General features: G+C 44.7%; 1 protein-coding gene across 2 annotated transcripts in view; it reads right to left on the bottom strand.

Annotated features, from left to right (window-relative positions):
- Positions 1-22,940, bottom strand: part of ATP10A (ATPase phospholipid transporting 10A (putative)) — a 196,963-nt gene extending 174,023 nt beyond the window's left edge. The window contains exon 1 of one of the 2 annotated variants that reach the window (XM_021680631.1): positions 22,435-22,940. In XM_021680631.1, coding sequence (XP_021536306.1) covers positions 22,435-22,895 — 461 coding nt within the window. In that variant the 5' untranslated portion in view covers positions 22,896-22,940. The remainder of the gene's footprint in view (positions 1-22,434) is intronic. The other variant, XM_021680630.1, reaches the window with a different exon arrangement.
- Positions 22,941-23,322: the final 382 nt, after the last annotated feature.

Below are 23,322 nucleotides of genomic sequence, written 5' to 3'. Positions count from 1 at the left end.
CATTTTCAAACTGGATTTTGCTGTTGTTGTTGTTGTTATTAATGTTTGATTTTTAGAGTTCTTTATATATTCTGGATACACGTGCTTTGTTGGATACATAATTTGCAAATATTGTCTCCTGGTCTGTAATCTGTCTTCTTCTTAGTAAGATTTGTCCCACAGCATATGTTTTTATGTTGCTGAGTATCAGTTCATCAATTTTCTTTCTCCTTTTATGGATCATGTTCTTGGGGTGAAGACTATGAACTCTTTGCCTAGCCCTAAGTCCCAAATTCTTTTTATGTTTTCTTTTAAAAGTTTTATAGTTTTACATTTAAATCTGTGATCCCTTCTAATTTTGTTTGAGGTATGAGTTTATCTTCCTTCCTTCCTTCTATTTTTTCCCAATTTCTCCTGCAGCATTTATTAAAGGCTATAATTCCTCCACTGACTTGCTTTTGCTTCTTTGTCAAAAATTAATTGAGTATATTTCTGTGGACTTATTTCTGAGTTCTCCTTTGTCATAAATTAACTGACCATATATCCATGGGTTTATTTCTGGGCTCTCAATTCTGTTCCATTGATCTATGTTTGTTTTTATGCCAATACCATATTGTTTTGATTACTATAGCTTTGTAGTACAGTTTGAAATCAGGAAGTGTGATGTCTCCAGCTTTGTTATTCTAAAGATTACTTTAGCTATCCAGGGTCTTTTGTGATTCCATAAGAATTTTAAAATTGTTTGTTCTAGCTGTGTGAAAACACCACTGGAATTCTGATAGGGATTTCCTTGAATCTGTAGGTATCCTGTAATCTTAATGAGCAAATACATTAGGTCTAGAAGAGGTTTTTGGGTGTCTCTGGTAGATACCTTAAGAATGTTCTTCATAGCCAATCATGTTGTCTGCAAATTGAGGTTTTGGGTTTTTTTGTTTTGTTGTTTTTTTGTTTGTTTGTTTGTTTGGTCCAAGCTGTATGCACTTTACTTCTTCTTCTTATCTTTGTGAGTGATGAGAACTTCTAGTATTAGATCACATAGGAGTGATGAGAGTAGACATTCTTGTCTTGTTCTCATTCCTAAGGGGGAAGCATCAGACTTTCAACTATGAAGTATGATGTTAACTGTACGTCTTTCTGTAAATGTTTTTAGTAAGGGAATGGAAGGCACCTCCCTGGGCCGCCTTCTGCTGTGGTATGGGTGGGTGGGCAGAAGCCCCTGGGTCTAGGTCTCTTTTTGCCACTGGAAGGAGAGCAGGAAGACACGGAGCCCTGTGACGCTGCCCTAGGGGAGGCCCAGATTGCCTGCTGGTGTCAAGCGTGCAGAGCAGGACCCTAGGCTCTCACAGGGTCTCTGCTGGCCTTCTCCTTTGGCCATAGCATTTTTTTATTTTGCTTTGTTTTGTTTTTGTCCATAGTTGTTGGCAGTTCTGGTGAGAGACCTCTCCATGTCTAGTCTGGGTATATATGGGAAATTAAAAAGGAAATCTGGAGAATTCACCATGTTATCATTCCTCAGGTTCTGAGCTACCTAACCAGTCTGCTTTCTTCTCCAAATACCAGTGTCCTGTTATTGTGCCTACTATTTCCTGGATTTCATTGTATTTACAGTGAACGGGCTGGGAAAATTGAATCTGCACCATCCTATTCTGGAAGCCAAAGTCTGTTTTCCATTTTTCTACTGACTGTTTAAAGGAACTGCTAGGAATTAAAACACTAATTTATATTCATTTGTATTTTCTGAACTATTTCTATGGGAGTCACATGATTTTCACAGAATATGATGAACGGAATTTACATAATCTACATTCATGACTGATGTCAACGGTACTTTAGGCCACAGTCATTAAACATCATCCCTAATGTTATAAGGTCTCTTTTAACTGTAAAAGTCTGACACTATGATAAAAAAATCTTAATTAAATATTAAGATTACTTCCCTCCATTATTCAGAATTTCAAAACCTAGTATTCTCAATAGCTGTAGGAGGTGTCCATAATTTAATGTTAGAGGGGGCGTACAAAATTAAATTGTGCAAATTCCTGTCCAATACAGTCACTCCCTGTGCCTTCTCCCTTGTGTCAGAGAGCTGACATGAACCATACGGGAGCATGTCCATCCTCCACACTCCTACTGCGATCGGTCTGGGATGTGGCTATGGCATTCCCAAGTCTTTTAGCACCCCCCAAACCCACAACAGCATGTACAGAGACTTTCAGAGAGCACAGTTCTGCAGAAGTTAAATTTCAAAGCAGAAAACTAGAAATGGAAGGAAATTCTCCCTCTTCAGTGCAAGTGGAGAGAGATGTGATTTAAATGACAGAATAAATTATCTTTTTTATTGAAAAAAAAAAAAAGAAACTGATTGAACTTTGCCTCTATATAGACACGTTGATAAATTTTCCCAACTCAATGTTCAGATTTGGTGCAGAAAAGAGATACTCCTCTCTGTACAGTGCTTTGTCATTAGCATCTTACATTATATTATAGTAAAAACAGCTTTTCGTGCACACACACACACACACACATCAGGTCTTTCAGATATCTATGAATGAAAGCAGCTTCTTTCAACATCCCTCCCTTAGCTGTAACCTCACTGATTGCCACGTATTCAGAGTTCATCCAAGAATCAAGAACAGAAAAGGTCCTTTGAGGATAAATGCATGAGGAAGATAAATGCATGACCACCAATATGAAACTCCCAACATTTGAGTTGCCTGGGTAAATCACACCATGCCCACAGCTACTGCCAAAGATCCCACTAATTCTAGAAGCTATTCTGCATGCAGTTTCCAGTTGATGTATGAAACTCTGAATTCAAGAACACTCAGCAGGCAACTGTCAGAAAGGGCTCCTTTTCACCTAATTCCTCTTCCCAGGGTCTCAAGGTAGAGTTTTGGAGTATCTGTCTATAATGATAGTATCATCCTCTGACAAAACTGTAACAAAACCCACCACAGTAGAAACTTTTGTTCAAGAAAATTCAAGTGGCAATAACACCTTACTTTACAATCACACCAAATAATATGAAGGAGCTAAAATGTCAGAAACAAACAAGTCCACAAAGCATGTATCTTATTAAAAAGGTCTTTGTCATAAACTTTGATAACATTTATTATTTCCAATTGGTTTTGTGTCATATCATTGCAATTCGAACATTTTCAAAAAGATAAGAGAGAATTCGCCATTCCATAGAAATGACCTTCAGAAAACAAGTCTTGGGTTTCTCTCTGCATCCCATCCCTAAGCCCGATGGACCTTCCATAAAAGGGAGGGTGAACTAATTGCAACCTCAAGGTGAATTATGATACAAATAAAAGGAATGTTTACAGGTTTTCCTAAACTAAGGATCCTGTCTAGAGTAATGAAGTTTAAGAGAGATTTTTCTACCTATCACCATGTTCCTAACATATTCATTTTTATGATGCCCTCTATTTAAAGAGATGTGCTAAATTCTCAGGTAATCAAAAGGGAACTAAATAGGTGAAACTGCTTCCTTTAAAAGCAACTTCTGTGTTCCTGAAAGCTTTTAAAATGTAGGTAGAGCAAGCCCTCACGCATTAGTTTAAAAGCAGCCTCTTTCAGAGGGGGCTTTATGACCACACAGTGAGAAATGCGGGAAATGAAGAAACAGCTGCCAGGGTGCAGCCGCACCTGCCCCCTCACCAGGACCCCCTGCCCTGCCCCACACACCCTGGCTCAGCTCCCAGCTGCAAAACAGCCAGCACTGTGGACCCACAGACTTGCCCACTGGGGACATGATTAGCCCCACCTGTAAAATGAGACATGGAATGGGGCTAGGGCCAGGAAGGCTGGGAGCCTCGGCGGGATCACCGTAGGACACACGAGATGATCTCAACTCTTCCTTGGCTTCACAGACATATTTTAGATAAGGCTGACCTTCCCCTTCCTCCCATAATCAATCACTGCATGCTTCTGATTTAACCAAAAGGGGCACAGCCCTGAACAAGAGTCTTATTGATGGGTTGAACTGACCAGGAGAAATCCCCCAAACGCAGGGAGAACGTGGCATCTTTGTGTGCCGTGGTGCACACTCACCAAGTAAAAGCTCGGCTCCCACACCCCTCCACCAGCAGTTCTCCTGAGCTGTGAGATACGCTAGAGGACAACTTCTCAATCTGACTGCCAAAGATCAGTGTGAACAAAGGACGCACGCTATGAATAACCATAAAGGAAGATGGAGGTAAAATAGTTGACTGAACAGCAACAAAGACTGAGTCACAGCTTCAAAATCAACAAGCCAGCATGGCCCATTCTCTAAGCATGCATCAGAGGCCACCCCGGTGATGAAGCTGCAGTAACCAGGCCTGGCCTCCTCCAGCAGTGTGCCCTCAGCCCCCATCACTGCTCCCCACACTATGCCGCAAGCCCACAGCAGTGCCCATGCAGCCAGCAAGCAGGGCTGCCTCTGGATTCAAAAGGAATCTCAAACTCAAAGATCAAGAGTGGGATAATATCTAGGCAACAGACCACAGAGGAGCACTTGACGCTGTCTGTTGATAGCAACTCCTCCAAGCTGACTGTGTGTACTCGTCCGTGGGGGAAGGGGCGGAGACTAGTGTGACAGGTACACACCTGGCCCCTGGAGGCCTGTCCGTTGGCAGTGTCACCTAGTTAAAGGGCTAAAGCAACCTTCTTAGAGTCCATGAGACCAACGCAAAAGCTAACAGTAGGTCGTCTGCCTTCGGCTCAGGTCATGATCCCAGGGTCCTGGGATCGAGCCCCGCATCGGGCTCCCTGCTCTGCGGAGAGCCTGCTTCTCCCTCTCCCACTCCCCCTGCTTGTGTTCCCTCTCTCGCTGTGTCTCTCTCTGTCAAATAAATAAAATCTTTAAAAAAAAAAAAAAAAAAAGCTAACAGTAGGAAAATGACCCCATACGCAGTTCACCCTGCCCTAATAACCATCCCTCATTGTGCCTTCCTGGATACAGCCCCTGGAAAGGGAATCCAAATGAAATCCATGCAGGATAAACCACAAGATACTCAAGCACGTATTTGCATACCCATGTTCACAGCAGCATTATTCACAACGTCAAAAGATGGAAGCAACCCAACTATCCATCACCCCACGAATGAGTAAATAGAATGGGGTATGTGTACACATCCCCAAAAAAGGAAGGACATTCTGACCCATGCTACAACATGGATGATACTTGAGGCCATTATGCTAAGTGTATAAGCCAGTCACAAAAGGACAAATACTGCATTAATAACTCCACTCATATGAGGTACCCAGAGTGGTCAAAATCATGGAGACAGAAAGTAGAAGAGTGGCTGTCAAGGGCTGGGGAAGGGAAGCTGGGAATTAGTGTTCAATGGGTACAGAGTTTCACTCTGGGAAGATGAAAAAGTTCTAGAGATAGACGGTGGTGATGGATGCACAGCAATGTGAATGTAATTAATGCCACAGAGTGAATGTAATTAATGCCACAGAGTGAATGTAATTAATGCCACAGAGTTGTACACTTAAAAGCGGTTAAAATGGCAAATGTCATGCATATTTTACCATATTTTTTTTTTAAAGATTTTTATTTATTTATTTGACGGAGAGACACAGCGAAAGCAGGGACACAAGCAGGGGGAGTGGGAGAGGGAGAAGCAGGCTTCCCGCGGAGCAGGGAGCCCAATGCGGGACTCGATCCCAGGACCCTGGGATCATGACCTGAGCCGAAGGCAGACACTTAACGACTGAGCCACCCAGGCGCCCCCCCTTTTTTTTTTTAAAGATTTTTATTTATTTATTTGAAAGAGTTTTGGTTTTTTTTTTAATTTTAAGGCACATGCACAAGCACGCTCAAAGGCAGGTGGCCAGCAGTGTCCTCTCACTCACTGCCCCGTGTGAAGGGACAAGCCTGTGCTGGCTCACCAGCTGTACGAGCAGTGACCCATGCAGGTCAGCAGAGTGGATGCACAGCAGCGCCTCACAGGCCCTGACCACCAGAGCCAACCCACCGCACACGAGGAAGGCCTGTCCCTGTGTGCACAGGGTGGGCATCAGTGGTGCCTACAGTTCTGTAAAACTTTGTAAGTCACCCCAGATAAAACGGAAACCAGGACAATGAGCTGGACTGATACACAACTGAAAGCACGCAACATTCTTTCGGTGGCCTGAGATGATTTCACAACCGCAAAGCTACTCGGAAGATGTTCGAGGACAACGGTCCCTGAAGGGATGCAATACACAAAAAATACGCCATCACTGGGATGCAAAAAACATCACAACTTTTATTTGTAGTGGTTATTTCTCTAATTTATTTACTTATTCAATCATTCACTGAATGCCTACGATTTATACATAACTAAATACACATTAATTACACATGCACAAGTACTTTTTACTGATGGGGTGTGAGATCAAAAAAGTTTGGAGATTACTCATATGATCCAGCCACACTGAAAAGAATGTCTATAAAACACTTGATTTTTCCTAAAAAGGATATATGCAGCATCTTTGTCATTTACACTTGCTAAATTCTGGGTTCTGCCATGTTATCAGGATAATTATCTGGTTTTAGACACTTTCTCAAAAGCCTGAAATATTTAACAGCTGGATCCCATCTACACACAAATCCAAGTTGAAAATGGCCCAGGGGGGCGCCTGGGTGGCTCAGTTGGTTAAGCGACTGCCTTCGGCTCAGGTCATGATCCCAGAGTCCCTGGATCGAGTTCCGCATCGGGCTCCCTGCTCGGCAGGGAGTCTGCTTCTCCCTCTGACCCTCCCCCCTCTCATGTGCTCTCTCTCTCAAATAAATAAATAAAAAATCTTTAAAAAAAAAAAAAAGAAAATGGCCCAGAATGCTCACAGAGGGCAGCACATGACAAGCAGGTGGCCAGTCACCTTGGTTAACATCATCTGGGATCCCAGAGTCCAAGGCCAACTGTCCACTCCCCAGCTCTGTGCCTTCTGAGCCAAGACCCCTCTCTGGGTCACCATTTCCTGAGAGGGTCAACAAAGAATTTACAAGTAACTTGCAGGGCTAGCCGGGAACTTTACCATACAAGGTCATAAAAATTCCTAAAGCATATAGTGCTAGAGAAATGTGTAACGTTTTATCATTAAATATTTCAACTGAAAAAAAAATAAACACCTCTTTTCCACCATATCATGTCTTCATGATCCCAGGAAGCAACATGGGATCCTCATGTATTCTCAGCTAATTCAAATGGCTACAGATGTTTTTAACTGAAATTACATAAATCAATAGTAACACATCAAAAACTGTAGTTCAAGCACTTGGTATCTGTTATATCCTCCCAAGAACACAAATGCATTCTTTTCCTATAGCTGATGTAACAAATTACAACTCAGTGGCTTAAAATAATATAAACGTGTTATCGTACAGTTCTGGAGATCAGGGGTTCGACATGGGTCTCACGGGGATAAAGCTGAGGTTTCTGCAGGACAGTGCTCCTTCTGGAGGATGCAGGACAAAGTCTGCTACTTTGACTTTCCAGCTTCTCCAGACCATCCACGTTCTTCAGGTTGTGGCTCTTCTTCTGTCTTTGAAGCCAGTGAGATCTCTTGAGCCCTTCTTACATTGCATCTTCCTGCCCTTTCTTCTACATTAAGGACTTGTGATTGGATTAAGAACCAAGATAATGGGGGCACCTGGATAGCTCAGTTGGTTAAGCGTCCGCCTTTGGCTCAGGTCATGATCTCAGGGTCCTGGGATCGAGCCCTACATCGGGCTCCCTGCTCAGCGGGGAGTCTGCTTGTCCCTCTCCCTCTCCCTCTGTGCTCTCCCTCTCTCTCAAATAAATAAATAAAATCTTAAAAAAAAAAAAAAGAACCAAGATAATGTCCCTATCTCAAGGTCAGTTCATTAGCAACCGCCACTGCATCTATGACCAACCTTAATTCTCCCGCACTATGTAACTTAACAGTCATAGGTTCTGGGGATTAGGATCTCTAGGGGGCCACTATTCTACCAACAGGCATTCATCGTGCCATGACCCATGTATCATGAGGATTAGTTCACTCACTCCTCTCTATATTCAATCAAAGATGCTGAGACCCTGCTCCAGAACAAGAACCACAGGGATGGTGAAGACTGGCTGGTCCCAGAGTGGCCCAGAAAGCAGGACAGAGCAGTATGTCTGTAGAAACAGATGGAGCAGAGGAAGGGCAGTAATACCCAGGGTACAGAGGAGGGACTTCTGCTCCCAGCATAGATGGGAGCACAAGAGAGGGGAACCAGGAGTCAGAGAAAAAGGCTGAGATGGGGTGAGGGTGTCAGGGTTTAGAAGAGCTAACAGGTGTGTGCAGAGCAGCTGAGAGCATGGTTCCCAAGGATCACATGCATGGAGGTCCAGGGTTGCAGCTCGGCACATAGTAGGGATGACTTCCAGATTCACTGGTACGATCCCAGATTCAAAGAAAAAGACATAACATGTATAAACTGAAAAATACAGCTCTGGTGATGATGAGGAAGGAGGAAGAGAAGTGAGGGACCAACAAAGGCAGGAGTAGATAAGACAGGTCAAGTCAAACACACAAGGAGGGTGAAGAGGGCCTGAGGGGAGTAGCTCCTTGGGATGTGTCTTAAAATGAAGGGTTTATTATTATTCAGGTGTAGGTAAGGCTAACAGATCAGAAGATGACTACCACTGAGAATACAGTTTGTTATTCATAGTCCCAGAAGGGGGCACACAACACCAAAGGGGGGCACACAGGGAAGCACTAAAGTCCATCAGGAACAAGGTGGGGGGTGCTGGGTGGCTCAGTTGTTTAGGTGTCTGCCTTTGGCTCAGGTCATGGTCCCAGGGTCCTGGGATCAAGCCCCACATCGGGATCATGCTTCTCCCTCTCCTGCTCCCCCTGCTTGTGCGCTCCCGCTCTCTCTCTCTGTCAAATAAATAAATAAAATCTTAAGAAAAAAAAAAAAAAGAACAAGAGGAAAACGTGGGCAAGACCCTTTATTGTGGTTTCCACTGGAAGGAATGGGCAGGGTAGGGCAAGCAAGGTTAGGAATAACTTCAGTGAGCTCTGGAGCATAGGGGCTGCCCATTGTCTGGCACCTGGCCCTGGGCTGATTAGGGCAGGGGGATGGTGGCCCTGAGTGTGATAGCCTGAAAAAGAAGTGTTTGGACTGTGGGCTCTGGATTGTTTGATTTGCATTTGAAAGGTGCGCTCACAGATCAGTCCTTTGCTGTCTCTAGGAACTGGCTGGTCCTGGGAGGGGCTGTAACCTCCAGGGTCAACAAGGCCCAGATGTCCAAACTTCAAATATAGACAATGAAAAGACAAAGTGAATGCAGGATTGAAAACACAGGGACTGGATTTAAGATGTTACTGAATGCACTTGTTGGGAACAGCGCCAAGAATTACAGACACGATGCTCCCTCCGCCCATCCACACACCCTTCTCCCAGCCCCACAAGCTTACCATGAAGGAATTCCCATTATATCCCCCACATACTTCACAGAGGAATTAACAGGATATGAAACCAAAAGGGGAAAGAGCCTCGGTGGCTCAGTCGTTAAGCGTCTGCCTTCGGCTCAGGTCATAATCCCAGGGTCCTGGGATCGAGCCCCGCATCGGGCTCCCTGCTCGGTGGGAAGCCTGCTTCTCCCTCTCCCACTCCCCCTGCTCGTGTTCCCTCTCTTGCTATGTCTCTCTCTGTCAAATAAATAAAATCTTTCAAAAAATAAATAAATAAATAAATAAAAATGACTTGCCTGTTCTGAGAGAGACAAAAGCTGAAAGCATCCCAAGAGGAACCACGGCCTCCCTCCCGATAACACACTCACTTCCTGCCCTGCCTCTTTGCCTCAGACTGTTCTGAGTTTTCGGGAGTCAAGAGATTTCCTGAATCCCTGTGCATTGAAGATGACCAAGATAGAGTGGATGGATTTTGTAACTGAAATGAGAATGATGTCCAACTTGGCAGAGGGCTGGGGGAGAGGCCCCATCTGTGTCTCTGCCCAAGCACAGAAAAGGATGTGGCCACACCCTCAGAGTAAGCCCCAGGGCCCCCTCCACCCACTCAACCCTTTAGAGAACTGGAACTGCCACCCGAATGAGGCTGCACAGATGGGATGCCCCTGAGCACCGGCCACGCTCACCTCCCCGCCCACAGCTGACACGCTACACATACCACTGAGTGTCCCAAGGTCACGTTTTTACAAAGTATGGACATCAGAACCAAAAACAGATGCCCCCAAACTTGATTTGTTTAAAAAACTGCTATTCGAAGTACCCCAAAAACAAAGGGTGGGATGGAAGAGTAGTAAGTGAGAACAAAGAGCTCAGTCCAATTGTCTGGTGACAGCTGGATTTCCTTCCATTTCATTAACCCCTCTGTTACCGGATTGCTTTCGGGACAGAAGGTTCCATTCAGAAAAGCACAGGAAGAGAGGTGGGAGAAGTGGGATTCCCAGTGGGGGCTCCAGAGCTTTGGAAGGGGCAACTTTTTAAGACCCAGACCACGCCCATGTCTGTTTCACATCCTGGGGCCTTTCTAGGAAAGTGCTATGGTTCCTAAAAGAGGCAAACCTGAGGGGGGAGAAGAACCAAGGCAGAGTCCCACACAGATCTAATGTCTGGACTGTTCTAGGATCAGGTATCACGGATCCTAATGCCTGGGAAGCACTCTTCTGAGGAGTCCTGCAGGGCCCATCTCTGGAAGAAGAGTCCTGGCAGCTCTAGGTTTGCTTTCCTTTTGAAAACCAAAGACTTACTTTAGGGTTTTTTAAATTGTTATGACAACTGACAAACAAAAATGAGAATTTCAAAGACACCATTAAATGGATCAACTGAATTAAACTTATTTGATGTATTTTTTTTAAACAGGGTTATTACCAAATAATTACCAAAATACATCACACACTGCTCTCCAATAAGCAAATAATGCCTTAATTTTGCTATTTTCCTACAGTGCTTTTCCAGTGAAGTGCATTTCTAAGAAGATACTTGAGCCAACCAAGGGTATCCCTGGATTATCAGGGGTCCAGGAAGTTAGCAATGGGAGTCCATCGCTCCCATTATTTCAGTATTTCAAAATGCTTTTCAAAAACTGTCCATTTACCAATGGTAAAACCACACATGCTAAATGACACTTAAAGTTCTTTGTTTTGGCTGGAAGTACATCTACTTCAGTGTAATTAACGATGTTCAGAAACATTTTGACCAAAAGATCTGAACAATAATAGAAATAACAGTAGTAGTAATCATCATAATAATGAGCTACAGATAACTTCCTCAAACTCTTACCTACCTGCGTAGCATTGCTCCAACCTCTTTGAGCATCATCTCACTTAATCCTCCTTCCTATTTAGATGAGGGCACTGGGCTGAAGAGAGATGCAGCCTGCCCAGTATCTAACTGTTGGCAAGGGTTCAACCTCATTGAAGGGGTTTTAGTTGTCCCTGATTGGCCTAAAATGGGCAAAAGAATTGTTATTACCTAATGAAAATAGTTTGGTAGGCAAAGTATTTTCAAACTACAGTATGCCCAGGGGAAAAATAACCACAGAGTGTATATCCAGGGCAATGCATACAAACTGTACTCCGGGAAAATGCAAAACAAGCAAACACGGAAAGCCAAGCTAAGAGTATTCTAAAAAAGCAAAAGCAAAATAGCCTTTCCATTTTTTCCTGTTCGTTCTTTCAATGTACTAAATATAGTAAGGTTAAGACTTGTACAAGTAAGTACACTGGGCTCCCCTGATTCAGGAATTCAACAATAGCTGGACCACCCCATTTTCGTGAAGGGCAGGACCCTAATGTCACACAGGTCCTTCTTAATCTTCTCAAGCCAAGTCATCCAGAAACACAGATAAGTGTTTACTTTCAAAGTCTTCCAAAAATGCTTTTCAATGATGGCAGGGCAGTTCCTTATGGGGTGAGACTGTCCAGAGCAAAGCAAGTACATCACATAGCACTCAGCAGCCTAGCCCATGAACACCAAGTGCCAGGTCTTCCTGGTGGTCACTGCGGTAACGGAGTATTTGCAAGCACACCTAGAGGCAGTACTGTCCCCGGACAGGAGATACCTGACCCCTTCCAGGAAAGACAGAACTTGCCGAGTTCATGACCACCATAAAGAATGACCCTCAGATGAGGATCTAGCCATACCACAGCAAGGCAAACCAGGACACTGGGCTTCAGGGGACACTGAAAGCTACAGTAGAACTGAATTAAAAATAACAAGGCCCCAGGGCCCCTGGGTGGCTCAGCTGGTTCAGTATCTGCCCCTTGGTTTCAGCTCAGGTCATGATCTCAGGGTCATGAGATCAAGCCCCACATCAGGCTCCGTGCTCAGCAGGGAGTCTGCTAGATATTCTCTCCCTCCTCTTCTCCCTCTATCCCATCGTGCCCCTTCCCCCACATGCGCTCTCGCCTCTCTCTAAAATAAATAAATAAATCTTTAAAAAAAAAAAACAAACCCAAGGCTTCTAATCCAGTTAAAATTGGACAAAGGATCTTAACACACATTTTTGAAAGAAGACATATAAATGGTCAACAGCTACAAGTGGGGGTATTCAACATCACGAATGATTAGGGAAATGCAAATCAAAAACTACAATTAAAAAAAAAAACACATAATGAGATATCACCACCCCACACGAGTCAGAAAAGTTAGTACCAAAAGACAAGAAATAACAAGTGTTGGGGCGCCTGGGTGGCTCAGTCATTAAGCGTCTGCCTTCGGCTCAGGTCGTGATCCCAGGGTCCTGGGATCAAGCCCCGCATCAGGCTCCCTGCTCCGCGGGAAGCCTGCTTCTCCCTCTCCCACTCCCCCTGCTTGTGTTTCTTCTCTCGCTGTGTCTCTCTCTGTCAAATAAATAAAGAAAATTTTAAAAAAAGAAAAAAGAAATAACAAGTGTTGGCGAGGATGTGGGGGAAAGGGAACCCTCGTATATCACTGGTGGGATTTTAAACTGCTGCAGCCACTATGGAAAACAGTATGGAGGTTCCTCCAAAAAATCGAATTACCATATGGTCTAGCAATTCCACTTTGGGGAATATACCCAAAGGAAATAAAAACACTATGTCTGAGAGATATGTGTGCCTCCATGTTCACTGTAGCATTATTTACAGTAGCCAAGACATGGATAAAAAACTGGTGGTGTATATATACAAGGGAATATTATTCAGCCATGAGAAAAAAAGGAAATTCTGCCATTGTGACAACATAAATAAACCTAGAGGGCATTATGCTAAGTGAAATAAGTCAGACAGGGAAAGTCAGATACTCTATGATCTCACTTACATGTGGAATCTAAACAAAACAAAAAAAACCCTGAATCACAGATACAGGGAGCAGACTGGCGGTTGCCAGAGGCAGGGGGTGGGGGAATGGGCGAAATAGGTGAAGGTAGTCAAAAGGTACAAAGTTCCAGTTATAAACAAGTTGTAGAGATGTAATGTACAACACAGTGACCCTAGGTAACAATACTGTGGTGTATATGTAAAGTTATTAAGAATTCTCATCACAAAGAAAAAAACTTTTTTTTTTTGGTATCTATGTGATATGATGGACGTTAACGAACCTTACTGTGGTAATCATTTCATAATATATTTAAACCAAGTCATTGTGCTATATACCTTAAATTGACACAGTGCTATATATCAATTATATTTCAATAAAACTAAGGGAAAAAAAAAATAAGAAGGCTTCTTCTGGTTCCAGAATTGTGGTAGGAAATACTTAAGATGAGCTAGGAATACAGACCAAAAAACAAACAAACAAAAAATGATTGCAGGTTATGTGAAAAGACTCAAGAGTCAACTACAATAACCACAACAGACCCAAAACCAATGGATTGTATTTAAATATATGCATTCCATAGTAAATAAATCCATGAAATCCATAATAATAATTTTTAAAAAACTAAAGAACCCTTAGGAAAAGTGGTTAATTCCAGAACCGGAGCAAAGAAAATAAAAGATAAGCCTGGAACATCTTAGAGCCAGAAAGTAGGGAAGAGCTCAAGAAAGGTTGGGTACATGCCAAAGGGACACAGGGCTACACTGAGAGAGCTCCCAGTCACCAGAGCTGGAACAATGTGAGCAACAAGATAAATCACAACAGCATTCAATCACAACCTGCAGAATAAAATAAATATCCACTAGTCTCCACTGATAAGGAATAAATGATTGAGTAGATTACCAATGACGAAGAAAAAAAAAATGGCTCCTCCAAGAATTCTACTCCATAAATACAGAAGGAATGAGGGTAAAAAAATAATCACTATTAGAATACCACCAAGATCCACCTGTGGGTGCTAATGTTGGAGGGCAAAAGTTTGAGGAGAAATAAAATACCTCTATAGTCTCAAGATATTAATTTTTTACAACAGGAAAATAATAAATTTACAATGGAGAAACCCAGCAGACATCATCCTAACTAGAGTCATCAATAATAAGACATATAGGCATCATACACACCCAGATATCAGAGTGTGCAAAAGACATCACTTTGGTGGTATTCTTGCCAAAAACCCAGTCTCAATCTAATCGTGAGAAACAACACACCAACCCAAACTGACAAGTAACTGACCAGGAGGTGGGACTGCCAGAATGGTGAAATGAGGACCTCTATATAAATTTGCTTCTCCATAAAAGCAGCACTGGCAAAATTTCCAAACCAACTTTTTCAGAAGCCTGGGTGTTAACAAGTAAAGCTTGCCACAAGCTAAGGAGAGTTTATTCAAGAAAAACTGCTGAACCTCAATAACAATAGTAGGATTTGTGGAATTTTAACTTAACCTATTCCCACTCCCCTCTCCCTGGCTCCACAGAACCTATGAAAATCAGCTGACTTGATGCCACCAGAAAGGGTAGGCTGAGTTCAGAGTCCCTCAAAAAGTTCCAACCCCAGAACAATGTTGTAACAGGAGCTGATTTGGACCTCGCTCTGTGGGAAAAGCCCTATACCCAGGGCATGCATTGAAAATAATCAGCAGTGGGGCACATGGGTGGCTCAGTCAGTTAAATGTCCAACTCCTGGTTTTGGCTCAAGTCATGATCTCAGGGTTGTAAGATCCAGCCCTGCCTCAAGCTCTGTGCTCAGCAGGGTGTCTGCTTGAGATTCTCTCTGTCCCTCCCCCCACTTGTGTTGGGGAGCATGTTCTCTCTCTAAAATAAATAAATCTTAAAAAAAAAAAAAGAATCAACACAATTGTTTAACACTGCAGCTGCCTGAAGGTGATATACCAGTTGAGGCAAAAAAGACAAGTATATTTTTCATAACTGTTTCTTCTCCTGTGTGGATTTAAAAGACAATTCCATACAGCAATAATTATAAATCTGTGTTCATGGACATATAATGTGTAAAGATGCAAATTTATAGGCTAGTAATAGCACAAAGGAGGGGGAGAAAATAGAACTATACTGAGCAAATTTTCTATGTGCTATGGAAATTGTTAGTATTAATGCGAATTACATTATTTTAAATTAAGATACTATTTGTAATTTCTATAGCACCATTACAGAAATAACAAAGAACATCAGTATAGTAAAAGAAACAAGGAATTAAAATGGTACTCTAGAAAAATATTTATTTAAAGGTGGCAATAATGGAAGTCTATGGGCAAGAAACATGTAAGACATACAGAAAACACACAACAAATTGGCAGACATAAATCATACCTAACCAGTAATTACGTTAGATGTTAATAAAGTACTACAATCAAAAGGCAAAAACTGGCAGAATAAATTTTTCAGAATACATAATTCAACCATATGCCAGCTATAAGACACATACTTCAGATTCAAAGACTAAAATAGGTTGAAAGTAAAAGGATAAGAAAAGATAAACCATGGAAACAGTAACCAAGAGAGCTGATGTAGCTATATTAATCTTAGACAAAACAGATTTTTAAGACAAGAATTGGTAGAGACAAAGAAACATATTTTATAATGATAAAAGGATCAATTCATCAGCAAGACATAAAAATTTTAAACACCTACGTAAGTAACAGGATACAGGATCAATTTGCAAAATAACTACCTACAATAATGCATTAAAGGAAAAACTGTTTAGATCTGAATAAAGAATGTAATTAATAGCTTTGTGCTAATGTTAATTTCTTCGTTTTAACCACCATAGTACAGTTAAGTAAAATGTTAAAATTAGAATACTGTAGGGGGGGGGATATACAGGAATTCTGCACAATTTTTGCAACTTTTCTACAAATTATTTCAAAATAAAAAGGTAAAAAATTTTAGAAAGCCAACTGGTTCCCATCAGAAGATGCTAGGGATCCAAATCAAACACTTACCTCTCTTTTCCTATGAGTTGTAGCACTGGGAACGTAGGTAGTAGATGAGGGGAAGGGTCTTTTTATAAAAGTATTCCCGATAATAAATTAAAGAATTAGACCATCAACATTTGGCATCCACTAACAAATTAATGGAAGGAGGCAGTGATCACCCATGGCTGCTAACATCCATCAGGAAAAGAGGGACAAAGAAACACTATGTTCCTCTCGATGGAAGTACAGAACACCATCTATGAATGCAGTTTTGACCAAAAAAACAAAAAGAAAAGAAAGTCAAATCTGTACCTGAGGAAGTTCTGATAAAGTGTCTAGACCAATCTACCACTAAACAGGAATTACCACAGAAAGGAAGATACCGCAGGAAAGTAATCAGCAATATTCAGGCCATGGGAAACCCTACGGTATAAATAACTCAGTTTCTTCACAATAAATTGCAAGGAGAAAATGAGAAAGAGAAATGGAGCTTTAGAGGGGGATAGCCACAGATAAAGGAGACCTAAAAGACCTATCAGCCAATCACAGTGAGACTTTATTTGGATCTGATTCACACAGATGGAAAAAAATATATATATATGATATTTACATGACAAGTGAAAATCTGAACACAGATTGGATACTTAGTAATACCAAGGAATTAGTATAAATTTAGATATGATAATGACATTGCAGTTTAGTTTTACTTTTTTTTTATTAAGTTCAGTTAGCAAACACATAGTACATCATTAATTTCAGATGTGCAGTTTACTTTTAAAAGGAATCATTGCTTTTCTAAAGATAAATAATGAAAGAAGAAATATCTGGGGTATGCTTCAAAATAAAAGGGAGAGGGAAGGCACAGAATAAAACAATGCTGGCCATGAGCTGCTAACTGTTGAAACCGCAGGCTGATATGTTATATGTGCACTTCTCTATATGTGTGAATAGAATGAAATTAGAAATCTGTAACAGAAAGAAATTTGGAAAATGCACAAATATGTGGAAATTAAATAAGACCTTCCTAAGTATCTAATGGGTCAAAGAAGAAATCATATGGGAAGTTAGGAAGTACTTTGAGATGAATAAAATTTTCAACTTTTTTTTTTTTTTTAAGGAGGCCTATGTCTCCTGGGGGGAGGGGTCTCAAGTACAAAAATAACTACAAACGTGGAGTCACAGCAGGACTGTGGGTTCAAGCCGTGGTACTGCTGCCTCCTAACAGGGAGACCTTAGGCAAGCTATCAAGTCTTGATGCCTCAGTTTCCCCCATCTGAGAAATGGGGATGTAAAAAGTAATGGGACTGTTGAAATGACAAGATGGAATTATGGCCTCAGTTTCCCCATCTGTGAAAAATGGGGATGTGAAAATATGACTGTTGTTAGGTTGAGATGGAATTATACACATAAAACACTTGCCTCCTATCAATAAGTAAAAAAGAACTGTCCCATGCCTACCTTCTGAGGGCAACCAAATTTTTAGGAAAAGAAAGGTTCTTTTTCTACAACTTGACCACCATGAGCCCAGTCACATGTGACATAGGACAGGTATCAAAAGAAAAATAACTTCTAAAAAGCATGTGAATGGCAATTTCCAAATACTATTCCTCAAGTGTCCCCCTGCCTAGCATACCCGAGAGAGATCTCCTGGTGTCTCTGCTTTTGCAAATCTTTTACTCTAAATAAGACAAAGTTGCTATGCTTCCAGGGAAAAGATGTTTCTGCTGCTGACAAGGAAGAGATGTAGCTCCCCAGGAAAGGGAAGGAAGGAGAGGAGAGGCAAGATAATGAACAGAAAACAAAAGGAGAACTTTGCTGGGTGTCATTTCAGGCTCTTCTGAAAAAACAAATCATGAAGCCCAGGGTAAGCCGGTTGGACAGATAATGCCTGTAAGCTGGGGAAATGAGGTGAGAATCAAAGGAAAGGGAACAGACAAAATTAGAGCAAATCCAAGATAAGCGTTATAGCACCCCCTGACTACCTGTTTTCCCAAAAGAGGATGGAACTCAAATCCAAGTACAAAGCCCAAGTGATTCCGGGGAAAAGTCCCCTCAGGTTATTTCATGCAGAAATGCTACTGTTTCCACCAGCCAGGAGACAGACATTGGAAGGTGTCAGTATGACCATCTTTGAATCATTACAAAGGGAATGGAGGTAAAAGGGAAACAAAATTACACATTGACCCAGGCAGGGTATGGGGCAGAGGGAGGGAGGGCCACAGGACAAGAGCACCAGAAGGGGTATGTGGACCTGGGGCTAGCACCTCATTTGTCAAGTTAGGAAACAGGGTGCAGGAGAGGCAGGGGCCTTGTGCAGCACCCCCACCCCAAGCTGCGCCCTTCTAAGGCCTGCTCTGGGAGCAGGGGGTAAGGTTTGCTTGTTTTAATAAGTGTTACCCACTGCCCTTACGGTTGCAGAGGAGGATGAGAGCACTTTCTTCCATGCATGGTCCCTGCTTCTTCCCTTTGCCTCTCCTGGGCAACACCCCTTTCTAGGAATGTTCCTTCTTCAACTTCCTCACCAATGTCCTCCTCTGCTTACTATTCTCTGCTTTCCTGCCACCAGAATCACCACTCTCCAGGCTGACTCTGTATTCCCATCACTCTCCTCTTCCAGTCCCACCAGCCTTGCGCCCTCCAACCATTTGCTCGCCTCTCAGCCCAGATCTCTGGTGACAACCAGCCTTGTCCCAGTTGGCTGCTCAGCAAGCCCCCTTTCTTTTCACCTGTGGCACCAAGGGAGAGGACTTCTCTGGCCAGAATTTGCCAGCACCAAGGAGGTCTGTATGACCATGAAGGGCTTCCCACACCCACCCCAGCCCGCTAGTCCACAGCTGAGGGATGCTCAAGCTGACCATTCCCTCCAGCTAGGAGGCCACAGAATGGACCTGACTCCCTGGGATCACCCACCTCTCTCTCTCATCCACTGGGCATGGCTCAGGAAGATTTGCCTAAATACCAACAGTCTGAAATCCATGAGAGGACACAATGGGCTCAGGACATGGAAGCAGAGGACTGCTTCTCAAACTTCCATGTGTAAACAAAACCATGATGTAGATAACAGCCCTCCCACCTCCACAGGCTCAACAGTCCAGGGGTGGGGAGGGGGGAGCTGGGAAGCTGCATTTCTAACAAGTCTGATGCGGATTCTCATAAAGGGACCCAAGGACTATGTTACTGAGGGAAACACCACATAAATAATGGTGTGAATAATTGATGCACTTCCAGCTGCAGTCAGAACACAGAGATGTCCAAGAGAAGTCACCATCCAGAGACAGTGTCAGCAGATAAGGCTTCCCCAACTAAACTTTGCTCTCGCTCTGCATTTACATATGTTTTGACTGCATTTTACACCTCTCTGCACATCAGTTAGAGTACAGAACAGACCTCGACTGTTCACAGCTATGCTTCCCATTGCCTGTAGTAACCAAAGGCACTCAACAAACTGGCTGGACATAAAATTAAAAATCCTCTCCTGGGTTTCTCTGGCCAGTCCTGATGCCAGCCCCCTGAGATCCTGGGCTTCAAGCATACACCTTGCCCCCACAACAGGTTATGGCCTGGTTGCAGTCTCAGGCTGCCCTGTGACCCTGTCGTACCCTATCACCACCACCATGTTCCTTCAAGGGTAGCATCCACCCCCTATCTGACCACATCCTCCCTGGTCCTCACTCATGCCCTCCTCTGGGAGGCCTCTCCTGACCTGCATCCTACACCCCTAGGCTAGGAGCCCTGCCCAGGTCCCCTGCCCATGGACACATCCTGCAGTACAATCAGTCCCCGGAGTAAGCTCCAGATAAGACCCAGCCTCCTCCCTTTTCTATCCCAGGGTCTGGCTAGGGCCTGGCATGGTGAGGAGCAAATCAGGGCATTAGTTTGAGTTAATGGACAGAAGTTTTAAGGCTTGGAATGCAATGGGTGCTTAAGTCACTCACCATTCTCAGAGGAGAGGGGAGGGCTCAGAAATCCACATCATTCACAGCTCAATCCTGAAAACATCAATCTCAGACTTTCTGGACCTCAAAGAGTTTGACCTGGCTTCTGAACAAGGATGACTGGACAGTCCTCTCCAGAAACAGCTACCACCCCTCTCACACCTACATATAAGCACCTGGGACCTTCCTAAGAAGGCCCCTTCTCTCCCCAGGAAAGCACTCAAGGAATTCATCTTGGGAGCTAGGAGATATTTAGGAACTTCTCCTGAAAGTACCATTATCCCTGAGGACCTGCTCCCTAGGGTTTTACTGATTATTTAAGAATCCCAGTATGGTCAGGATAGAAGAGAACATGGTCAGGTGTGGTCCAAGGGGAAGATGAATGTTTCAAAATCCCGTGAACCCTTTTGAGGTCGAGTGAAGAGAACTGCTTTTGGGTCCCACTCTATTTTCTCATCTGGATGTTGAGGGTGGTAGTTGTTTAAAGGGTCAATTGACTTAATGGGCTAAAAACACTTTGTCCATTAAAAATACACTATATTTCCTGAGACCCAAGTATTTCTGAAAAGGAGGCTACAGGAGCTACTAGCTCGGTAATAACAGGAAGTGGTATGTGTGTAAAGACTTAAACCTGCCAGAGTCCCACCGGAGTTACGTCATACAGAAGCCAGAGGTACGGCTTCCCAGAGTCCTCACACTAGGGACAGAGGACGTTTGTGAAATAGGTGCCTCCTCCCTTCTTGGCCTCCGGCTTCTTGCAAACAGGAGCCAGGAAATCCCACAGCCCTGTCCACCGACATCATGCTTGCTGACTGGACAGTGGGCGCCCCTTGAAAGCAAGAGGGCAGCATTACTCAAAGTATGAGCCATTATATAAGCATCACCTCTGTGCTAATTAAATACTCAGATGCCTAGGTCCAATCCCAGATGAGCTTGGTCAGAAACAATGGCAATAGAACCTGAGAGCTGTTATTTCTAACAAGCTCCTGAAGTGAGTTTTATATAAATTTAAGAAGCTCAAGGACCAGAATGTTGGAAAAGCTGTGGAACTGAAAAGACCTGGGTCAAATTCCAATACCACTAAACAGCAGCTGTGTGACCATGGGCAAGTTACTTAACCTCTCTGAACCTCAGTTTACTCATTTGTAATATAAGTATGAAGCACAACCAGTATTGCTGGGAGAATCAGAAATAATACTCTGCATCTATGCTATCCTAAGAGGCAGGAATAACCATGACCCTCGTCTTTTAGGGGAACAATCTGCCACTGTGAGCACAAGGGGTTTCCTAGAAGCCTCTCACACGTGATGGAAGCCAGACAAGACTAATGTCCTTAACTCAGAGACCCACACCAGGCCTTTACATCAGGAGTCAAGCAAGGTGAACAGGAGAGAAAGATGGGCTGAGCTTTGGATGGAAGCCAAGCCCATCTGCCTTCCTGAAGGGTTCCACCTTGAGGTGGGTTCAGCTACTAGACACAGCTCCAAGATTGCTCTGCAGCCCAGTGGCTCTTTTGGGGGTGGGGAGTCTAAAGGGAGAAGAGACAGCAGTCACCTCCAGCCTGAGGGTCCGAAACTCTGGGGAGGTGCAGGGAGAGAGAGTGTGCGCAATGTAATGACATTCACCAACCATGGGCAGGGCTCAAAAACCCCTCAAAGCTTCAATCTTTCCATTTGGAAACTGGGGTTAATTTTTAGAAAACTAACATTAAACAGTCAACTATGGGATGGTGCCCAGTTGGGTGGTCTGCTCACAGCTCACATCAACGGAGGGACGCTGTTATTATTACCCCTGCTTTTTTATATGTCTGTGCTGGTCACACCAAAACTTGGTGGCAGTTTCACTGTTGTCCCAAGAAGAGAGATTATCTGAGCTTGAGCTTTACGTACCTGTGTTGGTTGTTAAACGTGTTAAACAACCTGTCCTAGAGAGCCTGGCCGAAAACTGAAGCTAGGACTTCAAGCCAGAGCGCAGGGCATGGATTTCCCTCCTTTTTACTTAAAAGGCGGGAGCGGCGAGGATGAGGACGCCCATCGGCTGCTGGATTCCAGCCCTGGGATCATTCCGGTTTGGACGCGGCGTCTGAGTGCCAATCAGGGGCAGGGGAGCCCCCGCCCGCCCAGCATTTAGGTTTCCTGCTTTCTGCGTCCCCAGGCGCAAAAGAGGCCGGGCCCTTAGCCCCCCGTCGAGCCGCTCCTGGGTCACCCCGCCCGGTGCCACTCACACCGCGCCCAACACCAGGTTCCCGGAGCGCCGTGGCCCTGAGCTGACCCTGCGCGCCACAGCCCGGAGCGCCCGGCTCACCTGCTGAAGACGAGGCAGCCCAGGTGGTTGATCTCGTGGTCCGAGCGGTGGCGGCTGTAGTCCTCCCACAGGTCCTTGAAGGCCGTGACCGCCAGGATGAAGAGCACGGGCGCCAGCGCCAGGCCGGGCTGGAAGGCGTTCACCGCCGGCACGAAGTTGAGCAGCGCGATGAAGACAAAGTACACGTTGGCCAGGCGGTGGAACTGCTCGAACAGGTTCTTGGGCAGGAAGGACAGTAGAGTGTACTTGGTGGTCTTGAGCCGGTTGTCCGCCAGGTGCTGGGCGCCCCCGCGCCGCCGCCGCCGCGCACCCTTGGCCGCGCCGGCCGCTGGGTCCTCGACGCCCGGGGGCGGCAGCAGGTTGGAGCGCACCACGCGCGTCCTGCCGTCCCCGCGCCGCCGCCGCCGCCGACGACGACCCGGGGACCGGGGCTCCTCGGCCGCCGCCGGCTCCCGCTCCATGGCCGCGTGTCGCCGCGCCCGGCTCCTCCGCAGTTCGCGCCCGTCCGCGCCAGCCTCCTAGGTGATCATCGCCGGCGGCCCGGGCGCGGTGGCGCGGGCTCCCCGCCTGCGGGACGCAAGGAGAAGGCGGTCAGCTCCCGCCCCGCCCCGCCTGCCCGCTGGTCCGCTGTCGGGGCAGGGAGCAGTCGGGGCGGGGCGGCGCGCGCGGCACAGAACCCCCTTGTACTCGCGCCTGCCTGGCCGCTTCCGCCGCCGCGGCTCCTGGCCCCGCCTCGCGCCGCGCCCAGGCTGGGATACCGCGGATAGCGGGAAACAGAAAGACCCGGGCTGAAAACTTTAGAGCAGTTTAGTTTCGTTTCCAGAAGCATCAGTTAGTCCCAGAACAGTGCAAATGCGCCCTACCACCGGTAGGAGAGAGGAAGCTGTA

The sequence above is a fragment of the Neomonachus schauinslandi genome, chromosome 9, assembly GCF_002201575.2.
Source record: "Neomonachus schauinslandi chromosome 9, ASM220157v2, whole genome shotgun sequence".
Taxonomy (NCBI): domain Eukaryota; kingdom Metazoa; phylum Chordata; class Mammalia; order Carnivora; family Phocidae; genus Neomonachus; species Neomonachus schauinslandi.
Note: the sequence above shows the minus strand (reverse complement) of the source record. Positions and strands in the feature narration are given on the sequence as shown.